This window comes from Calidris pugnax, unplaced genomic scaffold, assembly GCF_001431845.1.
Source record: "Calidris pugnax isolate Ruff unplaced genomic scaffold, ASM143184v1 scaffold21, whole genome shotgun sequence".
Classification (NCBI taxonomy): domain Eukaryota; kingdom Metazoa; phylum Chordata; class Aves; order Charadriiformes; family Scolopacidae; genus Calidris; species Calidris pugnax.
Window position 1 is genome coordinate 2,332,614 of NW_015090770.1, and position 21,518 is coordinate 2,354,131.

The 21,518-nt window shown below is 49.7% G+C and overlaps 1 protein-coding gene across 1 annotated transcript in view; it reads left to right on the top strand.

Moving 5' to 3' along the window:
- The window catches only part of ITGB5 (integrin beta 5), a 63,283-nt gene that overhangs the window by 20,319 nt on the left and 21,446 nt on the right, over positions 1 to 21,518 (top strand). The window contains exons 5-10 of the mRNA XM_014940205.1: positions 1,062 to 1,230; positions 7,075 to 7,236; positions 8,676 to 8,771; positions 10,307 to 10,396; positions 14,584 to 14,718; positions 18,925 to 19,354. Coding sequence (XP_014795691.1) covers positions 1,062 to 1,230; positions 7,075 to 7,236; positions 8,676 to 8,771; positions 10,307 to 10,396; positions 14,584 to 14,718; positions 18,925 to 19,354 — 1,082 coding nt within the window. The remainder of the gene's footprint in view (positions 1 to 1,061; positions 1,231 to 7,074; positions 7,237 to 8,675; positions 8,772 to 10,306; positions 10,397 to 14,583; positions 14,719 to 18,924; positions 19,355 to 21,518) is intronic.

Here is a 21,518-nt window from a genome sequence, read left to right on the forward strand (position 1 = left end):
TCCCTGCTCTGGGGTCCCTTGTGAGGGATTTGAGTTCCCAGCAGTGGTAAATCTTAAATACTCCTTTGTGTAAAAAGCCTCTTACAACTTACCCATAGTGGGTCATGTGTCAGCAGAGGCCTTTAATTGTTCTCAGTGTTTTATCTTTGAAGATAAGAGTGAATTAGCGCCAGCCCAACTCCTTTTTAAACACATTTTCCTTTTAACCCTTCTCTTCCCTCTCCCCTGCAGACACTCACTGATTTCCCACACTGAGCTCTCCCGGCCATGCGGTGAACACCAAAGCTGCCTCCTTTTTTTATATGGAAAAAAAAAAGTTTTCTTGGTAGCCTGCCGAGGCATTTCTCTGCCTTAGGGTGCCACTCCTACCTTTCTGCTCCAGTGGTGCTCAAGTGGAGGTGGTGTTTGCTCACCAGCTTGCAGGGAGAGTGGGAAGATGCATGAGTTGGTTACTAATGCACCTCGTGGTGTGCAGTTGCCCCATGACATACAGTGGGTGCAGGGTGACACATACTGCCAAGAACAAGAACACTGGCTGACAAAGTGAAAACGCATATTGAAAAATAGGGGGAAAGTAGCCGTTGTCAGCGACATTTCCTGCCTGGTGCCCTTTGACACCAGCCCACCATCCTGGGCTGCTGGGGAGGGTGGCTCTGGCCCTCTTGCCAAAACATGCCCTCTGCGTCACTGGGGGTCACATCCTGCACTGCAGACATCCAGCGTGAAAACCCTTCATGGGGGCTGAAACTCCAGAGCCGGGTGGCCCAGTGCTTGGTGTCTCCACTCAGACCTTATGGGGAGAGAGACGTTTGGTCCTGGTGAGGTCTCTGGAAACTTCAGCTGCTCAAAGCCCCCAGGAGGCAACTAAAAAGATGGGCTCTCTTGTAGAATTTTGTAGATAAATAGCCAGACATCGAAGTGTCCAAAACATGAAGCCTTATTATTTCATCCCTCTGAACAGAGGTTTGGAGACCAGCCTGGTGACCAGCCTGTGAGCTTCTGCAGCTCTTGGCTGCTGGTGAGGTTCCTCCCAGCTGACCACTCCTCTGTTCCCCCTGCAGTTACAAGCTGTTCCCCAGCTGCGTCCCATCCTTTGGCTTCCGCCACCTCTTGTCCCTAACGGATAAAGTCGACCGTTTCAACGAAGAAGTTCAGAAACAGAAGGTTTCCCGCAACCGAGATGCTCCAGAGGGTGGTTTTGATGCGATTTTGCAGGCTGCCGTGTGCAAGGTGAGTCGCTCTGATTTTTGGTGTTCTAAAGCAAAGCAAAATAGGAGATTTCTCCTGCTCTGTTCTTGGACCAGGGTATGGCTTCAGTGCACTGTTTCTTGGAAGTAACTATTAAATTTTTCTTGAGGAAACCATGAAAGATGCCTTGAAAAAGTAGAGGCAGTTGGTTTTGTGTGCTTCTGTACATGAACAGGCAAAGAAAAAAAAGTTAGTATCTTTCCTAGTTTAAAGGGGTGAAAATGGAGATTTGCAAATGCAAATTTAGGGCTGAGATTTCATTGCATGATTGGACTTGTAGGTGCTGATCCTTGAGCACCTGGGACGAAATCCTTTAAGATTCATGTGCATTTGTGTGCAATAGCACCATGTGTTGACTTAATGCGTTTCTCAATTGTGTGTCAAACGCATCTTGCAGCAACTGACCCATGTTGAGGGTTGGAGCTGGTTCCTACTGCTTTTACCTGCCCCCTTCTGCGTGTGGGGCTGGATGATCCCACCTCCAGGTGCTGATAGCCTGTTCTTCTCTTTGTCAGCAAAACTGGAGCTGTAAGCAGTAATTAAAGACAGAGTTCATTAGCTTGGTGCCGTGCTAGCCATGTCCTTAGAGTTTTTAGAGATGTTTGCTTCAAGACCTTTTTGGAACAAGTAGGTGGATTGCTCTGTATCCCATTGTGCATCAGGGATGGAAGTGTCTGTCCCCTCTGCCCTGCTGGCCAGGGATTGGCTCTGTTTGCTTTTTTCCCTCTTGACATACAGTGTGGTGGTTTTTTTTTTTTTCCTCCAGCCTTGCATAGTCCTTTTGGATGGGCGTGTTTTCTTCTGGGTCTGGATTTTGGGAGCTGGGAGATAGGCATCGTCTGCAGGAGTGATGTGACATGGGCTTGTGGGAAATTAGATCTTCCCTCGCCTGGGTTGGCTTCATTTACTCTTCATGCTCATGACAGGACTGAACCTGCTCTGTTGGATCTGATGCCATCCAACAGTCATCTTCCCTCTCCCAGCCTGGCACAGATATTGTTGCTGACACAACCACACTGCTGCTCCCAATGCTCATCTGGGCGTAAAATACTTCTCAGTTTTGGAGAAGTGGCTCTCATGGTTAGAGCAGAGACAGCTCAGGATGGTGGCTCAGTTGTGCCACCCACCGTGTGGTTTTTTGCAGTCCCTCCCACCACGTTATTGCAAAAATGGGACAAAGTTTCCCTACAGTGCAGGAACACTGAGGTGTGTGTCACAAGGGCTCATTTTGGAGGTGTTGGTGGAAGGCAGGGGACCTCCAAGGTACTTCCTGGATGTTTGTGCTGGTCTCAAAGTGTTGATAAGGACCAAAATCTTTGACTTTGTTCTCGACTGCACAGCCTGGTCCGTTCTAAATTCAGAAGGTGAATTTAGATGTTGGTGCTGCCTAAATTCAGGACTGAGCATCCTCTAGGAAGGGTGAGCAGAGGCGAGTGTTTGCACTTGCATGGCTCTTGGCATGATGTGGCAGGTCATGGCAGATGAATTTCTGCAGCCACAGTGGTTAATTAATTACTGGAGCTTGGGGGCGGGAAAGAAAGTCCATGGGACGAGTGTGTGAGGCAGGAGAACTGGCTGGGCCGTAACTCGTGCTGCTTTGGCAGCCCTTTGCTGTGGGTGGAGCAGCTGCCTGCTGATGCAGCAAAGGCTCCTGCCGTCCAGAGTCTCGTGCTGCCTTGGCAGCCCTTTGCTGTGGGTGGAGCAGCTGCCTGCTGATGCAGCAAAGGCTCCTGCCGTCCAGAGTGAGAATAGCCAAAATTCCAGGCCAGATGATTGACCTCCTAAGCCCCATATCCAAAACAGGAGCTGAGGGATTAATTTCCCTCATGGCAGCGGAGCGATGGCTCATGTTGGTCGGTGGCTGTGGGTTGTGGTGGGGCTCAGCACCGTTGAGGTGTGTGGAGGTGGCAAGACATCTGGGGTGGCAGTGAAGTGCCACTTCCTGGTGAGGATGCTCTTTGCTGCAGGGAATGGCGCTTTGCATCCAGCGATGATTAATGAAGTATCGTGGGGACTAAATCCCACACAGAAAAGGGTTTGTAGTAACTCACAAGCTGTTTTCCCCCAGTGCAGGGACAGCAGCATATAGGTACTTTGGTGACTCCTGGGGAGGGTTTCCTCATCACTTCTGTGGTACCCCATTGCATCTCTCTGAAAGCTTTTTCCAGCTTTCAGCCTCTCTACCATATTCAAAACTCAAGTTCTATGGCAGTTATGATCTTAGAAAGTCCCCCACCTTTGGGGCAATGCAGCCTGGTGACTGTGAAGCACTTTGTGCTCAGCAGCAGAGCTTGTGGCATCAAGGGGGGATGTCCCAGGGAGAGCACGGCATGGCAGAGCCTCTCTGTTTCTAAGCCGCAGTGTCTGAGTGTGGTCTTCTCTTCCCCTTCAAGCACTGAGGTATCAGAAACAATACCAACTCTGTTGACTAGGTATTTTTATACTGTAATTCATATCAAGCATTTCTTATGCATGAGCTGTCTAAGAGCTCTGTAACGCTCAAGTCATTTTTTGGCCTGCTTTTCAACCCAAGGAGGGGGGAAGGTTTGTACAGCTAATACAGGCTAACGAGCAAGCTCAGGGTTTGGCTGCTTTCTGAAAGATGAAGATATGGTAAATGTTATTCTGGAGGCCATGAAAGAGCCAGAGACAATAAGCCTTTATCCTGATGCTAAAATGGTTAGCCAGGAATATTAATCGACATTCTGTAATTACATTTTCCATTTGCAGTATTTTGGTTTTCTGCCATTCTTTAAGTGCAAGCATCATATGGCTTGGTGGTACGTATAAGTTTCAGATCTTATACACTAAGATGCAGCATGGAGATAATGCTGGATTAGAAAATAAAGTGTCTTGTGAAGTAGTTTTGATTGTGGCTTGCTAGACACTGGTACATGGAGATGGCCAAGACACCTGGGAGACATTGAGGTGCCTTTCAGAGGTATGCAAAACGAAGGAGGTTTTGGCTTTTAATCTCTAAGGCATACTTGTCTTGCACCTGTATCTGTTTCTTTCTTCCAAAAAGATCTGCACCTGGGAAACTGGTGGGGTTTTAGACACATTGACGAACCCAGGGAGTCTCCTGGCAGTTTGTGCCTTGGCAATTAAACCCTTTTTATTCAGCGCCCGAAGCATAAATTTAGACATTTATTTCAGGCTTGGAAATATTGATGCTGGGTTTAGCAGCCTTTTCAATGGGATTTGGAGGGCTGGGCTGTGCTGAGGCAGCTGCAGCAGCTTTGCCAGTCGCTGTTGGCTGTAAGGAGTGAGAAGCTGGTCTTTCGGGGTACGGGAGGCAACTACGGCTGGTCGTAGGAGTCTGCAGCATGCCCAGCCCTGTGGAGACACGTCCTCCCACTTCGCTCTGCTTTGGGTCAGGTCCCACCTCTGCTTTCAAAATCCTTTCTATCCCATGGGGATCAAAAACCAGATGAGGGGGCAGGTGTCAGTGCAGTGTTTTTTGTTCAACAATCCCAGTCCAGTAAAAATAAATGAAAGTCTCTTTGGTTATTTGTTTTAAGCAGAGCAGAGTGCTGCTCTGGGTTTCGCAGTGGAAATTGTGTGCTGAAGAGCTGTATTTTCCAGTGCCTGGAAGCTGCTGGTGGAGGCAGCGTGAGATGCAGCAGCTCCTCGTTGTGCCGACCTCTCCGGGTGTTTTTTTCCATAGGTCTCCAGCTCTTTTGGTGTAGCATTGGCACCAGCTTGGCCACCCCATCTGAGACCCGTGTCTGATGCTCCAAGGCATCAGATGCTCCCAGTGCCAATAGCACTGACACCAGGGGTGCTCGCTGCTTTTTGGAAGTGAATTCCTGAACTGAACAACCAAAGCATTTCTGATGTTGTTTATGTGGGAAAATGCGTGTTGGAGATGCGAGAGTTTGTTTGTTTGTAAAAGGTTGGTTTGCCCGTGGCTGAAAGGTGTCCTTAGCAGGCAGGTGAACAGTAGCATCAGCCTGAAGCGCCTTCATAACTGCTACTTGAATGCAGCTCGTTTTCCTTGTGCGTACCACATTTCTAAGGAAACGAAACCCAAATTAATCCTTTTAATCTCTTCTGGAGTTTCTTGGCCTCAGTTGTTTCAAAAGAGAAGAAAGCAGCTTTGGATACGCAAAAGAAAGTGAACTGGAGAGGCTTCTGTCTGGTGGTTGAGTAGATCGACCACTGCTGTTTGCATTGTTAGAGCCGTAAGCACTTTTCGGTTGAGTTCCTAAAAAATTACATGTTGGCATGAAGATTTTGCCTTTTGTCCAGTGAGGTCACAGTGGAATGTCTCCTGCTTTCCAAAGCAAAAAAGTCCTCCTTGTGTCCTGAGCTGGACTGTACCATGCTGGTACATGGCAAAGGATGCGTGTTGCCAAAGATTTCTTCCTGTGGCCTTATTTTTGTTGGGGGGGGGGTGTGTCTTTAAAATACTGCTAAACTAAAAATACCTTCTGCAATAGGGAAGAAAAATAAATCTACTTTGGAATAGTGTCCCTGAAGCAAGAGTTATATTTATCGGAAAGATCATCAGGCTTTGGGCTATGACTCACATTTGCAGGCGAAAATTGCGCTGGCAGCCGTGATTCCGCATCCTTCTGTCTGCTCTGCCCTCTTGCCCTGCCCACACCAGCACTTTCCATAGGAAGCATCTTTGCAGCCAAGCTGCAGTGGGTTTTGTGGGTTCTCATGTTAGTATAAAACAAGGTAGATGTCAGGCTTTGCTAAATAAGCTGAGCAGTAAGCTCTGGAGGAGTCGGGTGCATTCATCTGCACTGCGTCACCATCAGTAAGCTTTTACCAGCTTTTCCCTCATCCCTTCCCACAGTCTCAAGCGCTGTGTTGCTCTGAGGAGGGGGATACTGGATGTGTGTGGGGAGGGAAGGTGTGGGGCTGCGTCTTTGCCTGCAGACGGGTAGGGTGGCCAGTCCAAGGGGAAGGTCTGGCTCCGGGCTCTCCCTGGTTGGCAGGTGGGACCTCAGCCCGCCTGGCTTGGCATGAGCTGGCAGTAGGAGCAGCCAGCGGGCACAGGGGAGTGTGCTGCAGCCCTGTGCTTTCCAAAAATTTCCTTTGGGCTTCTCTCTTTCCCTCGACTTCCATTGCAACAAACAGCCTCAGTGTGCTGTTGTCGGGACAGATCTGCTTCTCAGGCTGATGCAAAGCTAGAAACCTGAGGAAGCTCCGTGGAAAGGAAATGTTTGTCAACTAAATGTTATCCCTTTATTTATATCCCTTTATTTGAAAAAACAAAACAAAACAAAAATCTATCCCTGCATCTCCCTCCATGCAAAGATGGTGATAATGTCTGGCCCTTGCACAGAGTGCCTGTAGATGCGCGTGGGTGCACCAAAGCCAGCCCCTCGGGCAGGGACCTCCCTGTGTGTCACAGCTCAGAAACAGCCTTTACGAGCGGGCGGTAATGAAACTGCTGAGCGGGGATATTGCAGCTCTTGCTGTTGCCTTGGCCGCTCCGCAGAGCTGAGGAAACAAGGTCAGATTAAATGTGTGTGGAGGAATTTGGCAGGTCTCCTTTGACTATAAAAGCAGCTGAAGTTCTTATTCTTGGATCTGGGTAGAGAAGGTCTGGTGGACAGTCCGCATACCTCCTTGTGCCTTTTTAAGTAAATGTGTTGGAAGGAGATGCTGGGAAATGCTAAGTGGGCCCCATACATTTTGTTTTCTTGCTAGAGAGGGGTGGACCAGAGCATGGTACTCTTCTAATTAGCACTAATGGGTCTAGTTAGTGCTGCTGGCCGAGTGCACGGCTGGGACCATGTGCAGAGCGAGGGTGAATCATGGGTTTGACAGGAGCAGACCGGCTGTCTCACAGGGTTTGTTTTCCCTCAGGAGAAGATCGGCTGGCGTAAGGAGGCATCTCACCTGCTGGTCTTCACGACGGATGATGTGCCCCACATAGCCCTGGATGGGAAGCTGGGGGGGCTGGTGCAGCCCCACGATGGCCAGTGCCACCTGAATGAAGCCAACGAGTACAGCGCATCCAGCCAGCTGGTGAGGGGAGACATGGGAGGCCAGCCCCCAGAGACATTGGGGTGTTGGTGGACCTCTCTGGAGACCAGCCACCATGACTCCAGCAGCTTTTTGGCAGACACAGCCCCTGACCAGCATGGTTTCACCTGGTCGTGCAGATTGCAAATAGAATTTGCTGTTCCCCTTGGGCATCCCCCTGTAGTGAATGCTGCTGTGATGCACACAAACGGGTTAGGAACTTAGTGAGTTCCCTCAGGGCTCATTGCAAGGGAGGGGAAAGTAACTTGGTGTCTTGAAGTGCATCAGATTTGCCTGGAAAGTGTAGAGGAAACATTAATGATGTCATCCCTTTTCTAAAATGTCCAGTGGACTGTCCACTCCTCCCTGGGGAGGCTGAGCCTACCTTGATGTGGCTGCACTAGCAAGCACAAGAGGATGCTCCCCTGATTCACAGCCTTTGAGCACAACACTAACATAGGTCTTAGTAATAAATAGACAAACTGACCATTTTTTTTTAAATTTAAACTCAGTGGAGAAAACTTGTGGGGTGAGCGACCACTTGCCTGCCACCTCATTACCACTCCTTCTGCAGAAGGGTGCTTTATTCAGCAGATCACCAGCACTGCTTAGGATTTCTGTTCCTACACAGATGTCACCTCGTAACAGGAGGTGTTTCTGGATGGAAGCTAGGATCTTTGGAGAAACCCTGTTTCCACCCACCTGTGCAACCTCAGCAAACATACACGTACCGGGTGCAGCCCCCATACTGATGTGGAGTTATACTGGGGAGCTGACGTGGCGATGCTCCCTTGGTATTTCCACATTTGAGTCTCAGAGGCTCTCAATCAGCCCTCCAGTCTGCAAGTCAACGAGGTGGTTTTTTCCGAGGCCAGCACTTCAGAAGCAGCCAGGGGTTTTAAACTCAAGCTGTTTTTTGGTTCATTATTTTGTTGCTTGTGGGTAGCTAGAGCAGTATCGTCCTGCCATCCTCTCTGTCTGGGAAGCCTGCAGAATTAAGGAGCTTATAGTAATCACTTTATGGTTCCAGTATGCGGAAAGAGCAGGCCGTGGATGTTTCTGCTTTGGGAGAAAAATCACATATTTCCACTTACTGCAGTTCTAGATTTCCCTCCCTTGCATCCCTGGAGACAGCAGCCAGCTTGTTACACATGTGTCTGCTGTTGGCAAAGCAGAAAGAGGAAAGAGAGAGATCCAGTGTTTCAGGTGTTGCTGCAGCCAGTGGTGGTGTCAGTCATATATTCTAGTGAAGGGTGTAGCAGAAATATTTAAGGGATGACAGAGTTTCTAGTATTTGAGCTGGAATTGCACTGGTACCACAGAGACTTCATCCCACAGCAAAACATGCCACGTTTCTGGAACGAATTTTGCTGTTGGGACGAGAAGAGCAATGAAATTAGCCTTTGTTCCTGTGTTACCCATAGATCTATTTGTGCCCTTAGGATTATCCTTCCCTGGCGCTTCTTGGGGAGAAACTCGCCGAAAACAACATCCACCTGATCTTTGCTGTCACGAAGAGTCACTACGTCCTGTACAAGGTGAGTGCTGGGGGCGGGAGTTGTAATGCCTCCTGAAAGCATCTCCCTGGCAGCACTGTGGAGCAGGGGCTGCTGTGAAAAGCACACACGTGTGCAGCCACAAGCACGCATGCAGCCGCACGCTGCCCGCGGGGCTGGCAGGGGCAGGCAGATGCAGGCAGGAGAGGCTCAGCCTTCCATCCCTCCCCACTCCTTCCTCTCAGCGAAAAGCACTAAAGCTTCTTAGAGCAAACAGATATAGATATATGTGTTAGCAAGCTTGTGAAGACCTAAAATAGAGTCCAGCTTAATCTCGATGTTCGGATGGGTGCCAGCCCTGCAGCATGCGAGAGCGCAGAAACCTGTTCAACCCATTCTGCAGTGACTTAATCCCATTACCTAATCGCACGCAGTGTTTCTGCCCAGCTGTGTTTTTCCATCCTGGAGTCCAGGGCCCTGACGTGCCACATACAGTTGGAACTCCCTCGCCATCCCCGCTCTCCCCTCCAAAAGGAGGAGGTGACCTGAGCCACCAGGGTCTGGAGCTGCCCTGCGGGGTTTCTCTCCTCTGCGGGTACGGGGAGGTGTTTCAAGCAGGGTTGCTTTGGGAAACTTCTGCTCCGGCTCTCCAGGCTGGAGCAAAAACAACAAGCAGCTGTGTTGCTACGGTGGAGATGCTACCGCTGGCCCGCCGAGAGCCGGAGGGCTGAGCTCATTCTCCACCCCCTCTCCGGGGATGCTCGCTGGTCCTGCGGCGAGACGGGGCAGCCGCACCTCCCTCCCTCTCTCCCTCCCTCCCTGCTGTCATGGTGCTGGCTCTCCCGAGTGCACAGCAGCTGGGTTTTGCCTCCTCCAGCAGCAGACCTGCATCCCTTAATGCCCGACCCTTGGCCACAAGCTTTGTTTAGCGTTCGACGTGCCATGTTAGCAATGGTTGGCTTCCAGAAAGGTCCAGCGGAGGGCCAGGAAGATGGTCAGAGGGATGGAGCACCTCCCCTATGAGGACAGGCTGAGAGAGCTGGGGTTGTTCACCCTGGAGAAGAGAAGGCTCCAGGGAGACCTTATAGCAACCTTCCAATATCTGAAGGGAGCTACAGGAGAGCTGGAGAGGGACTCTTTGTCAGGAAGTGCAGTGACAGGACAAGGGGTAACGGTTTTAAATTGGAAGAGGGGAGATTTAGATTAGATACCAGGAAGAAACTCTTTCCTGTGAGGGTGGTGAGACACTGGAACAGGTTGCCCAGGGAAATTGTGGCTGCCCCATCCCTGGAGGTGTTCAAGGCCAGGCTGGATGGGGCTTTGAGCAACCTGCTCTAGTGGGAGGTGTCCCTGCCCATGGCAGGGGGGTTGGAACTTGATGATCTTTAAGGTCCCTTCCAACTCTAACCATTCTATGATTCTAAAAGCTCCACATTAACGGGAGCCAAGCCGTACCAGATGATGGGGCAGGGTGTGTGGCTGCTGTCCCTGGCACGGGGTCGGTCCCTCCTCACCCTCTGCTTTCCTTTCTGCATCTCAGAATTTTCTTTAATTTTCTTCTTTTTTTTTTCCCCAAGAACTTTACAGCCTTGATACCTGGGACAACAGTGGAGATTTTGCACAAAGATTCCAAGAACATCATCGAGCTGATCGTCAAGGCCTACAATGTAAGTGCATTTTAATACCCCAGCTGCTGTCGTGTGAAGTGCCAAGAGTTCGGCCAGCTTGCCTTCCCCCAGTGTGCTCCATCTGGCTCTTCTGCCTCCCTTTCCTGGTCCTCTCTGCACTACCAAGCCTGGGACATCCACCCTGATAAAGGAAACAAGGTGTGTGAGGTGGAGAAGGAGCACGGGGGTGCCTGCGATGGAGCAGAGATTTCACCTCATGTCTCTCGTGTGCAGAATTATCCTCTAAATACAGCCCTGATCTAAAACAGTTGACTCTTAGAGCACCCTATTGGTAGATAAAATAGATTATTTCTTTGCTGTAAAATGTTGAGAAGCCTCCCAAGGACCAGATCAATTAGAAACAGCTAAATTGCACGTTTGTTGGGTAGTTAAGTGTTAACATTTCTGTTGACTTCTCCCTGAATTCTTATGGGTCGGCTCCTCGTGCTCCTCAAGAATATTGCTATTTCGGTGCTGGGCATGTGAGATCTGACCCTGTAATGGGTCAGCCTTCAGGTAGGGTTCTTCACACATGGAACTTGTGAACACAGCTTTCAATGGCTGTAAGCCCTTCTTGGTACTACTACTTGCTCATGAGTGCAAAGGAGTGAGGAAGGAGTTTTTTGGAGGAGCTTACACATCCAGAGGTCACATAGGATTGTGCTGTGCTTTCCATGACCTGTAACCTTCACCCACAGCTCCCTTTGGTTATGCTTCCCAAAGCTTCACCCTGAGGAAAGGCAATGTGCAGCTAATGTGGCCTTTGAGATACTACAAAACAAAGACCTAGTTGCTCCGTTTTGCCCCCTTGAGGAAGGAGGATCTTGGGGCTAAGATGCTTGGCTGGGGAGAAAGAAATGAATATTCATTCCACGTTGACTTTGCCTTTGGTCTCAGCACCATCGCATGAAAACCTCCCGTTGCCTTGTTTTCCCAGCTGTAACATGCATCCATGCCTCCATTTCACCGCCCCTCGAGCCTTTACAGGTAGATATAAGCTGATGAAAGCCATTGGGGATCTGATGCCCCCACCCCTGCTCCCTCCCTGTCTTTGCTTGTGAGCTTTCCCATGCAGCTGGCTGGAAACCACCAGAACGCTGAGACCAAGGTTCCCCGTGGAAGGAGCAGTGCAGGATGAACTGTTGCTGGGATGGGGGCTGGTTGTTTTTTGCCAGTTCAGCTGGGTGGTGGGTGTGAGCTGGGACCCCCAGGTGTGCTGCTGGGAGCTGGCAGCTCCCCCCTGTGCCGTGGGCTGCAGGAAACCTGGTGCCCACCCAGCTCGTCTCCTCTTGGTCACTTGTTTTTTCTTGAAATGTAGGAGGAGATTCTTGCTGAGGGGGAAGGCTAAAATGTCTCGTTTCCCAAGTGGGAGCGAACCTTTTTTTTTTTTTGTTCCTCTCACCTCTTGGTCACTTGTTTTTTCCTGAAATGTAGGAGGAGATTCTCGCTGAGGGGGAAGGCTAAAATGTGTCGTTTCCCAAGTGGGAGTGAACCTTTTTTTTTTTGTTCCTCATGGAAAGGAAATACTGAGCTTGGAGAAACCATCTGTGGCAGGGGACCTTCTTCTCCTGGGGGGTGGCAGTGTCTGGTGCCTTGGACCTGGGCTCAGCCTCTCCCCTTCAGTGCTTTGGCCATCTCTGGTCCTCTCTCGTCTGCTTCCCTCCACCAATGTGTACATCAGACTTGCTCAGGGCTTGCTTTACCGCAGAGATCTGTTTCTCTTCATCTTCTGTCTCCCTTTTTCTTCTGCCTGGTGTGCTGTCACCTCTCCCTCATCCGGAGGGGTGTGAAACAAAAGGGAACAGGAACAGCTTTTTTTCTGTGTCCTCAGTAAGAGAAAGCCCAGATCTTGGCAGGCCTGAGAGGTGGAGAGGCTCCTGGGGGGCTGGTGTGGTGGCGGGGGCTCTCTGCCTGGGCACACAGGCTGGGTTTGAATCTAAGGGAGCAAACAGGACACTGGTTTAAAATAACTGCTTTCCTAAACCAAATCCAGGCAGGTCTCAGAAGTACTTCTCATTACACCACCAATGGGTTTCCCGTGGCAGGCGGTAGTTGGCCTTCACATCAGCCATCCTTGGATTTCCTCGTTTTTACGAAGAAACAATCCATGCTTTGAATTTTTCCTGGGCTATATCAGGCAACTTTATTTCAGGCAGAGACATTCCTCCATTTCAGGGCCAGGTCCTTCGTTTAGGTCTCTCTAGTGTCCTCCACTCATCCCTGAAGGTGCAGCAGGCTTGGGGGCCACCAAACAACACAGCAGCAAAATCCCACAGTCGCCCTTCGTGGTGGCTGTGGTGATGTGAGAAGGTATTGCTGTGTAACGGTGCAAAGTGGCTAATAATAATAGCATTACAATTAGGCTAATAGCATTACTATATAGGGCTAATAAGAAGTCTTGGCAGCTGTATAGGAACATAAGAAGAGCCCACACAAGGTTATGCCGAGGTCTGGCCTGGTGTCCTGTCTTCTGCTGTGTTTTTACGAAGAAACAATCCATGCTTTGAATTTTTCCTGGGCTATATCAGGCAACTTTATTTCAGGCAGAGACATTCCTCCATTTCAGGGCCAGGTCCTTCGTTTAGGTCTCTCTAGTGTCCTCCACTCATCCCTGAAGGTGCAGCAGGCTTGGGGGCCACCAAACAACACAGCAGCAAAATCCCACAGTCGCCCTTCGTGGTGGCTGTGGTGATGTGAGAAGGTATTGCTGTGTAACGGTGCAAAGTGGCTAATAATAATAGCATTACAATTAGGCTAATAGCATTACTATATAGGGCTAATAAGAAGTCTTGGCAGCTGTATAGGAACATAAGAAGAGCCCACACAAGGTTATGCCGAGGTCTGGCCTGGTGTCCTGTCTTCTGCTGTGCCCCAGATGAGATGCTCTGGGGACGAAGACACGGGAGCGCATGACTGCTAATTTCTATGGGATAATTTTGGGCAGAGCAGTGTGTTCAGCTTTATGGGCATGTGCAGCATTCAGCCTACAGGCAATGGATGCTCCGTACAGTCCAAACTGCCACCCCATCAATGTTACAGCAGAGAGATAGGAAATTATTTCTTTTTTCCCTCAAGGGCTGTTTAGATTCACCCGTCCAAAAACTCAGTTCTTTCCTGCCCATTTCAAAAAGTATTAGCTCTTTGCTGGTGTGTGAACTCTAGTTTTGTTATCCCATGGACTGGCAAGAGGTCTGAATTCGCACTTTTCCTTTATCTGGCCACTTCGGTGAGGACTGCGGACAAGGAGGAGAGGGATGGAGCTACAAACTGGCTTTGAAAAATAAATGTATTTGTAGAAAAAGCTCAGTTTGAAAACCTTTGTCTTTTTTGGACACCATTCATAAAAAAAAAAAATACAAACAGTTCCAGCCATTCGAAGAATGAAACAAAACAACCTAATTCCAAATTAATACTTATAAACTGAGTTTTCTTTTGACTTAAAAGGTCTGTGTGTGCAGCAGGGTGGAGACATGAGAAACAGAAGAAAGGGGGTAGGGGCATACCAAAACCTTGCTGACGGAAAATGTTTTTCACTTTGAAAAGTTTTGCAAAGAAAGAGTTTTTTTCATTTATTTTTTCCCAGTTTCCAGCTGATGTATCTGAAAGGTCACTTTTTGTTTGGCATTTTCTCCAGAGAGTGAAAAATACATTTTTCTGACCAGTTGGGTGAAATCAAGAAAGCAGGACAGAGGTAGTGCAGTTTTACACAACCTCAGTGCAGTACGGTGAACATCACAGGATGACCACCTGTGGAGAATCAGGATTTGCCCTGCTCTAAGAGGCTGGTTTATGGGGAGGAGGAGGTGCAGATACGGACACAAGGCTCTGACCCTCACCTCGGAAATGCTCCATTTGTGGTCGAGAATGTTTTCTTCTTTCTTTTTCTTGAGCCTCTGTATTTATTCAGTCCTGGCTACAGCGGTCATCACAGCTGTCCTAGAGAGCATAAGCCACCTGCAGGAGTTGTAGGCAGCTCTCTATGACTGTAGTTGCGTCCATCAGAAGTCTCCTGAGCTGGTGAAGTCAAACCCAAATGTCAATGTGTGTGCACGGGTGATTTTTTTGTTTTCATATAGGTGCAGAGATGGCCTAGCTGTCCTCTGGAAACATCAGGAGAAGAGGTTAACTCAGAAGAAACCCACTTCCCTTTGGGAACCTGATGGTTTGCTTTCCTGTTGTGTTTCTAGAGTATCCGGTCCAAGGTGGAGCTCACAGTCTGGGACAGCCCTGAGGACATTGGCTTGACCTTCACTGCCACGTGCCAGGATGGGTTGTCCTATCCCGGGCTCAGGAAGTGCGGGGATCTCAAAATAGGAGATACGGTGAGTCTGCCTTTTGGTCCATCCGCTGGAGAGGCCATTTCACTCCCCATGCAGCCATTTACCTCTCTTGATGAGTATTCCTGGGCAATAAAATGTAGCTTTGCTCATCTTCCTCTACTCTCCTCGCACTGTGGCATGTTAATATGGAAAGCCATGGAGAGTGGCTCTGCTAGAGGTGGTTCTGGGTGGTATATATCATCCCAAGGTCAGGTGTGAGGGAAGAGGGAAAATAGGCGTGCTGTCTACAGCACCTTGAGCCAAAAGGTCTTGATGAGGCAGCAGGATGCAGTAGTCAAGAAAGGGCTTTTTTTCTCTGATCCTAGCAAAATTGCGCTCTCAACTGTGAATTTTTTATTGCTGTGGTCTGCTGGTCTTTTCCTGGTCTGTTAAATACAACTGGATTCCACAACTGGAATACTGCGTCCAGTTCTGGGTTCCCCAGTTCAAGAAGGATGGGGAACTACTGGAGGGAGTCCAACGTAGGGCAACTAGGATGATTAAGGGATTGGAGCACCTCCCTTATGAGGAGAGGCTGAGAGAGCTGGGACTGTTTAGCCTGGAGAAGAGAAGGCTGAGGGGAGATCTCATCTCTGTTTACAAGTTCCTACAGGGTGGGTTGAAGGATGATGGAGCCGGACTCTTTTCAGTGGTTTCCAGCGATAGGATAAGGGGCAGTGGGCACAAGCTGGAACATAAGAAGTTCCATTCAAATACAAAGAAGAACTTCTTTCCGGTGAGGATGACAGAGCCCTGGAACAGGCTGCCCAGGGGGGTTGTGGAGTCCCCTCCTCTGGAGATCTTCAAGACCCGCCTTGATGCCGTCCTGAGTGATGTGCTCTGGGCAACCCTGCTTTGGCAGGGGAGTTGGACCTGACCTAGATGATCTCTAGAGGTCCCTTCCAACTCTGTCAAATCCGTGAATCCGTAAATAAGCAAGGTTTTCTTGTTATTTTTGAGAATCAACAACTGTCTTTCCTAGATTTAACAGGCCACAGTTAACCTTGGAGCTTGCAAAAAAGAATGGGATACTCAGAAAGGGAGCAGCTCTCCTCTCCTGTGTTCCTAGAGATATTGGATGGCAGCACAGAGTGAAAATATAGTTTGTCCCTTAATGTTAAAAGTATGCACAGCATAATCCATTCTGTAGGTTGTTTTGTTTCCTTTTTTTTTTATAAAAAACCCAGAAAAGTTAAGCTTTGCTTGTTTAAATTGAATATTGATACAGATAAACGAGTTGCTGGGCTGCAGGGCTGAGGCAGGAGGGTTCAGACTGGTTGGGAGCTCCCTCCCTTTCTCCAGGCTTTTGGCAGCTCTCCTCTCCTGTGTTCCTAGAGATATTGGATGGCAGCACAGAGTGAAAATATAGTTTGTCCCTTAATGTTAAAAGTATGCACAGCATAATCCATTCTGGGGGTTGTTTTGTTTCCTTTTTTTTTATAAAAAACCCAGAAAGGTTAAGCTTTGCTTGTTTACATTGACTATTGATACAGATAAATGAGTTGCTGGGCTGCAGGGCTGAGGCAGGAGGGTTCGGACTGGTTGGGAGCTCCCTCCCTTTCTCCAGGCTTTTGCTGTCTGTGAGGACATGGGCACAGGTTCGTTAGCAGCCTGATTGCCTTTCCTGTGTTCCTAGAGATATTGGATGGCAGCACAGAGTGAAAATATAGTTTGTCCCTTAATGTTAAAAGTATGCACAGCATAATCCATTCTGTAGGTTGTTTTGTTTCCTTTTTTTTTTATAAAAAACCCAGAAAAGTTAAGCTTTGCTTGTTTAAATTGAATATTGATACAGATAAACGAGTTGCTGGGCTGCAGGGCTGAGGCAGGAGGGTTCGGACTGGTTGGGAGCTCCCTCCCTTTCTCCAGGCTTTTGCTGTCTGCGAGGACGCGGGCACAGGTCCGTTAGCAGCCTGATTGCCTTATTTGAGAAGAGCAACTCCGCAAACATACCAGAGCTCTAAGCGCCGAGGCATATAAAAATAGTTTGAAAGAGTCAACAGTAGCTGGGTTTTTAACCCTGCCAAATAAGAATCATGCAAAGTGCTAAAAAGGGAGGTGGCCCCAGCTTTTTTCGCTGACTTTACTGGATCTGCGATGGGTGAGTAAAAGCAATCCCTGGAGCGTTGCCACGCTTGGCACGTGCCCTCCTTGTTCCCACAGCAAAGCCAGAGCCCCCGAGGTAGCAGAGTTAATCTGGTGGTTGATCCTGGGCTCCCGGCTTTGGCGTGAGCAGGGGGATCACTGCAGCGTGTGCCATGGAAGGGTTTGTTTGGCGGCGGGTACGTGTGTGCCCGTATCCGCAGAGGCTGACGGCGTGAGTGGGAATTACTGGCTCTCCCAGTCTGGATGAACTAGGGGTGCCTTCTGCCCAGGCAGCAGATTTGGGGTGCAGCAGGGAGCCGGCACTGGTACCTCTCCCTTTTTTGGTCCACTGGAGTGTTGAGGTGCCTGCACCAGCAGACAAGCTGCAGAATCATAGGGGTCTCATCCCTCCATCCCTTCCTGTTCAGCTGCTCTCAGCCCAATTGCTTCGACACAGATCAAGATTTGACCCCCACTAAGGTTTCCCCAGAGATGATAATGCTGGCACTGGATCCTAATCTGTCAGGGTTTAGCCCCGGGGGCACGGGTGTCAGCAGGTGAAAGGGAGCAGGATTACCCCGATCCCCTTAGCTTGCTTTCTGATCTCCTTCTCCTCTGTAATTTGAGCTTGTTCCCTAATTGCTTCAGGCCTTGGGAATGGGAGGGGGTGAAGGGAGGCTTCCTGGGGGTGCAGCTCTCCCGGCTGGAGGTGGCTGCTGTGCCGCCATCTGCACGTCACCCCTTGGCATATGGGATGGAGCAGGCAGAGAGAGCTTGAGGTGATCCCAAATGTCTCCAGGGAAAAAATCTTTTGCCCCCCTTGATGCTTAGGAGAGGGATTCATTTCCTTGGAATTAGGTTAATCCTCTTTGCAGCTCCAGGCAGCACCATCCGGCCCAAGACCCCCACCAAACAGCAGGATTATATCTGAGGCCAAGTAAGTGGCCATAGGATGGTCTTGGTTTTCCTAAGGAGATAATCCCTGACACTGGATTGTAGCAACAAAAAATGAGTAGGGGGGTGATGTTATACCATATAATGATGTATAACCTTCTGAAGCCAGTCCTAAGAGAAGCATCCATCCAAAATGGGCCATTAGCAGAGTGCCAGAAGCTTGTGACTGTGTGAGTGATGCGCATCTCTATGTGCAGATAAGGATTCCCATAAAACCTTCTCAATCTGTGATCTTGTAGTCACCTCAGGCCCTTGTGCTACATTAGTTAGATCCTTGCAAGTGCTTTGTTTCAACAAAGCTTCTTGTTTTTAATAGCATGAAAACTGGGCTATTTGCTAGAGTTTTACCCTGGTTATTTCACAGAATCACAGAATCGCCTAGGTTGGAAGGGACCTTTAAGATCATCTAGTCCAACCATAAAAAAACCCAACCAAACAAAAAAAAACCCCACCACATCCACACACCACCAACCAACACTAAACCATATCCCCAAGCACCATGTCAGCTCGTCTTTTGAATATCTCCAGGGATGGTGCCTCAACCACTTCCCTGGGAAGCCCATTCCAATGCTTGATAACCCTTTCCATGAAGAAATTTTTCCTGACATCCAACCTGAACCTTCCCTGGCGCAACTTGAGGCCATTTCCTCTAGTCCCGTCGCCTGTAACTTGGGATAAGAGACCTACCCCCACCTCTCTACAACCTCCTTTCAGGTAGTTGTAGAGAGTGATAAGGTCTCCCCTCAGCCTTCTCTTCTCCAGACTGACCAACCCCAGCTCCCTCAGCGTCTCATCATAAGACTTGTGCTCCAGACCCCAATTTCATGGGAATAGGCAGGTTTGTTCCCACTTTACAGAAACCAGCGGTTCCTGATGGGAAAAATTACTGCTGACGGCTGACAGTAAAGAGTTTTAAAGCATTGAGGATGCAAAACCCCTTATAGGATGGGCAGATGTGGGTGCATTGAGCTGCAGGTGCAATTCTTTTGAGGGTTTTTTGCACACCTGGGAGTGAAACTCAATGTGCTGAGCGTGGCCCTGCTCCAGGGAATGGCTTTTCCTCGGGACATTTGCCCTTCCCTCCTGCCTTCCTTCCTGGGCTGCCCTTGACAGCCGTTTATGGAGCTGTGCAACCTTGACTTACATCTCAACCTGTCCGCCCCCACCCAGGTTTCCTTCGAGGTGGCCGTGGAGGCGCGGAGCTGCCCGTCCGAGGAGACCTCCCACGCCTTCACCATCAAGCCCGCCGGCTTTCGGGACACGCTGGAGGTGGCGGTGACCTACAACTGCCTGTGCGGCTGCACAGGCCGCGCCGCGCCGGCCAGCGGCAAGTGCAGCGGCAACGGGACCTACGCCTGCGGGCTGTGCGAGTGCGACGCCGGCTACCTGGGGGCCAGGTGCGAGTGCGAGGAGGGGGCCAGCGGGGACATGCACCACGCCATGTGCCGGGAGGCGGAGGGCAAGCCCCTCTGCAGCGGGAGAGGGGAGTGCAGCTGCAACCAGTGCCTCTGCTACGAGAGCGAGTTCGGAAACATCTACGGGCCCTTCTGCGAGTGCGACGACTTCTCCTGCGCCCGGTACAAGGGAGTCCTCTGCTCAGGTAGGAGCTTTTCCTCCCTCCTGTCCCTCCGCTTCCTGGGGATGGGGAGACTGCCCCCAGGAAACCAAGCTGTGTGTCTTCTGTTGCACTTGCTTTCTTCTGTCCCTGTGGAGGGCTTCTCGTGCTGGGAAGAGCAGCATAGCTGGTTTGGGATTTGCAGAGTTTTTAAAAGGCATTTAAAAGTCCTTTTTATAGCTGTGAAAGAAAACAAAGCGTAGGCTGAGGCCAAGTGGCCTCTTTGCTCCAGGGGTGGGATGGACTCTGGCACAGCTGCGTGGGGTGGGTCTCCCTGTGTCTCCTGGTATTTCTATTGCTGTTGGTTTGTTGGCTTTTCAAAAAAAATTCCAACAGTTACAATGCTAAATCTGAGTGGTAGCAAGCGCCGTGCCAATGACATAACATTCTGAGGTGGCTTTGTCAGCCCAAGAGGCGTGGGGCTTCACCAGCCCACCAGAAGTGTCTGAACTTGCACAGAAGGCTGTGCCCAAAACTGCCCCTAACAAACAGGCCTCTGTGGCTTCCAGCAGACATGTGCTTTCTCCTCACTGCAAAGAGGGCCTTCTTGGAAAAGACAATGTGTTCAACTCAGAGCTGAACATTATCGGTCCACCAGCACGTGTAGACTTGGCAGCCAGAGGAGTTTGGGTTGTGCCTTGGGTGTAGGAGGTCCTCTAGGGCAGTCAGGCAGGGTCTGGTCACTGCTTTTGTTCCTGCAAGGGTGAGAAATAGCATCCTGCCCCCTATGTCTTCTCTTGGACACAACTTCTGTTCCTGAAATGCCCCAGCATCCCAGTGCCCACTGCTCTTGTGGGCTAAATCTCACAGTGAGGAGACTCACAGGTTTTAGAAAACGCAGAAACCAAAAAAGCAGCTTGAAGGGAACTGTTGTCTTGCTGCAGATCGTTGTCTACATCCTTGCTTGTCTTGGACCTGTGAGGGGGGCTCATCGCTGTGGTTATTTATACTGTGTGAATCTTCTTGGAGCATAGAAGGTTCTTCGTGCCTTGCAGTGAGTTTCTGATGACCATATTTTGAAGAGTATTTTCACCCCAAAGGAACCCAATTTTAGCACATGGGCGTGTTGTCTTGCTGCAGATCGTTGTCTACATCCTTGCTTGGGAGTTGCTTGTCTTGGACCTGTGAGGGGGGCTCATCGCTGTGGTTATTTATACTGTGTGAATCTTCTTGGAGCATAGAAGGTTCTTCGTGCCTTGCAGTGAGTTTCTGATGACCATATTTTGAACAGTATTTTCACCCCAAAGGAACCCAATTTTAGCACATGGGCGGTGGTGTCCCCTGTTAAATGCGTTCACACCTGCCCAAGCTGTTGAAGAAGACAGTATCATGAACCTCTGAGTGTCCACCCCAGCCAGAGCAGGTGGGAGAGCAGCCAGTCCAACCTGACGCAAGGTTTGGGGAAGCACGAGGAGGAAGGCACAGTTTTCCAAGCTGAGAAGTAAAAATCCATGTGTGAAAACTGCTTTGCACGTATCTGGCCATGCTTTTTGCATGCCTTGGCTTAGAGGCACCGTGAGCTCATCACCAACCAGCCTGGGCATTTCTTCCTTTTGCAATCTGGAGCAAAGCTGTCCCCATCGAGTCACTGCCATGACACAGGTCTGGGTGGCAGATTGCACTCAGGCATCCCGTATGGCCGGCGAAAGCCACAGTGGGTTTGAAATACTCTGAAATGAACTTTGAGCTTCTTGTCTCATGCTGCTCAGTCCTTTGGCCAGCAAAGGAGTTTTCGTTCCTGGGTCGGTTGATAAATATCGGCATCTCATTTTGTCAGCGTTTGAGAGGAGAGATGACTGCAGACAGTGCTGTGTGTGGTTCCTGTCCTTTCCTAGCCCCCCCCATGAAGTGTAGAACCAGGTTTTGGCTGTGACCATGATCCAAAGGAGAAGCAAGAATTTGGTTCCTGTTAGTGGGAGGTTTAACATGCCTCCCGCATCTGTGAGGCAGGCAGGAAAAGGAGTCATTTATAACACATTGTGAATGTTGCATCCAACTCTTAGTCAATGCTGCTTAGTCACTAATAAGTGGCATTTGTTCTGCTGCTCCCCGAGCCCAGTTAACAGCTCTGGAGTAGCTGTTTCAAACCGTTAACCCAACTTCTGGGGAGGCCCATTGGGGATGGCTTGCAGAAGTGCTCAGTTCCTCC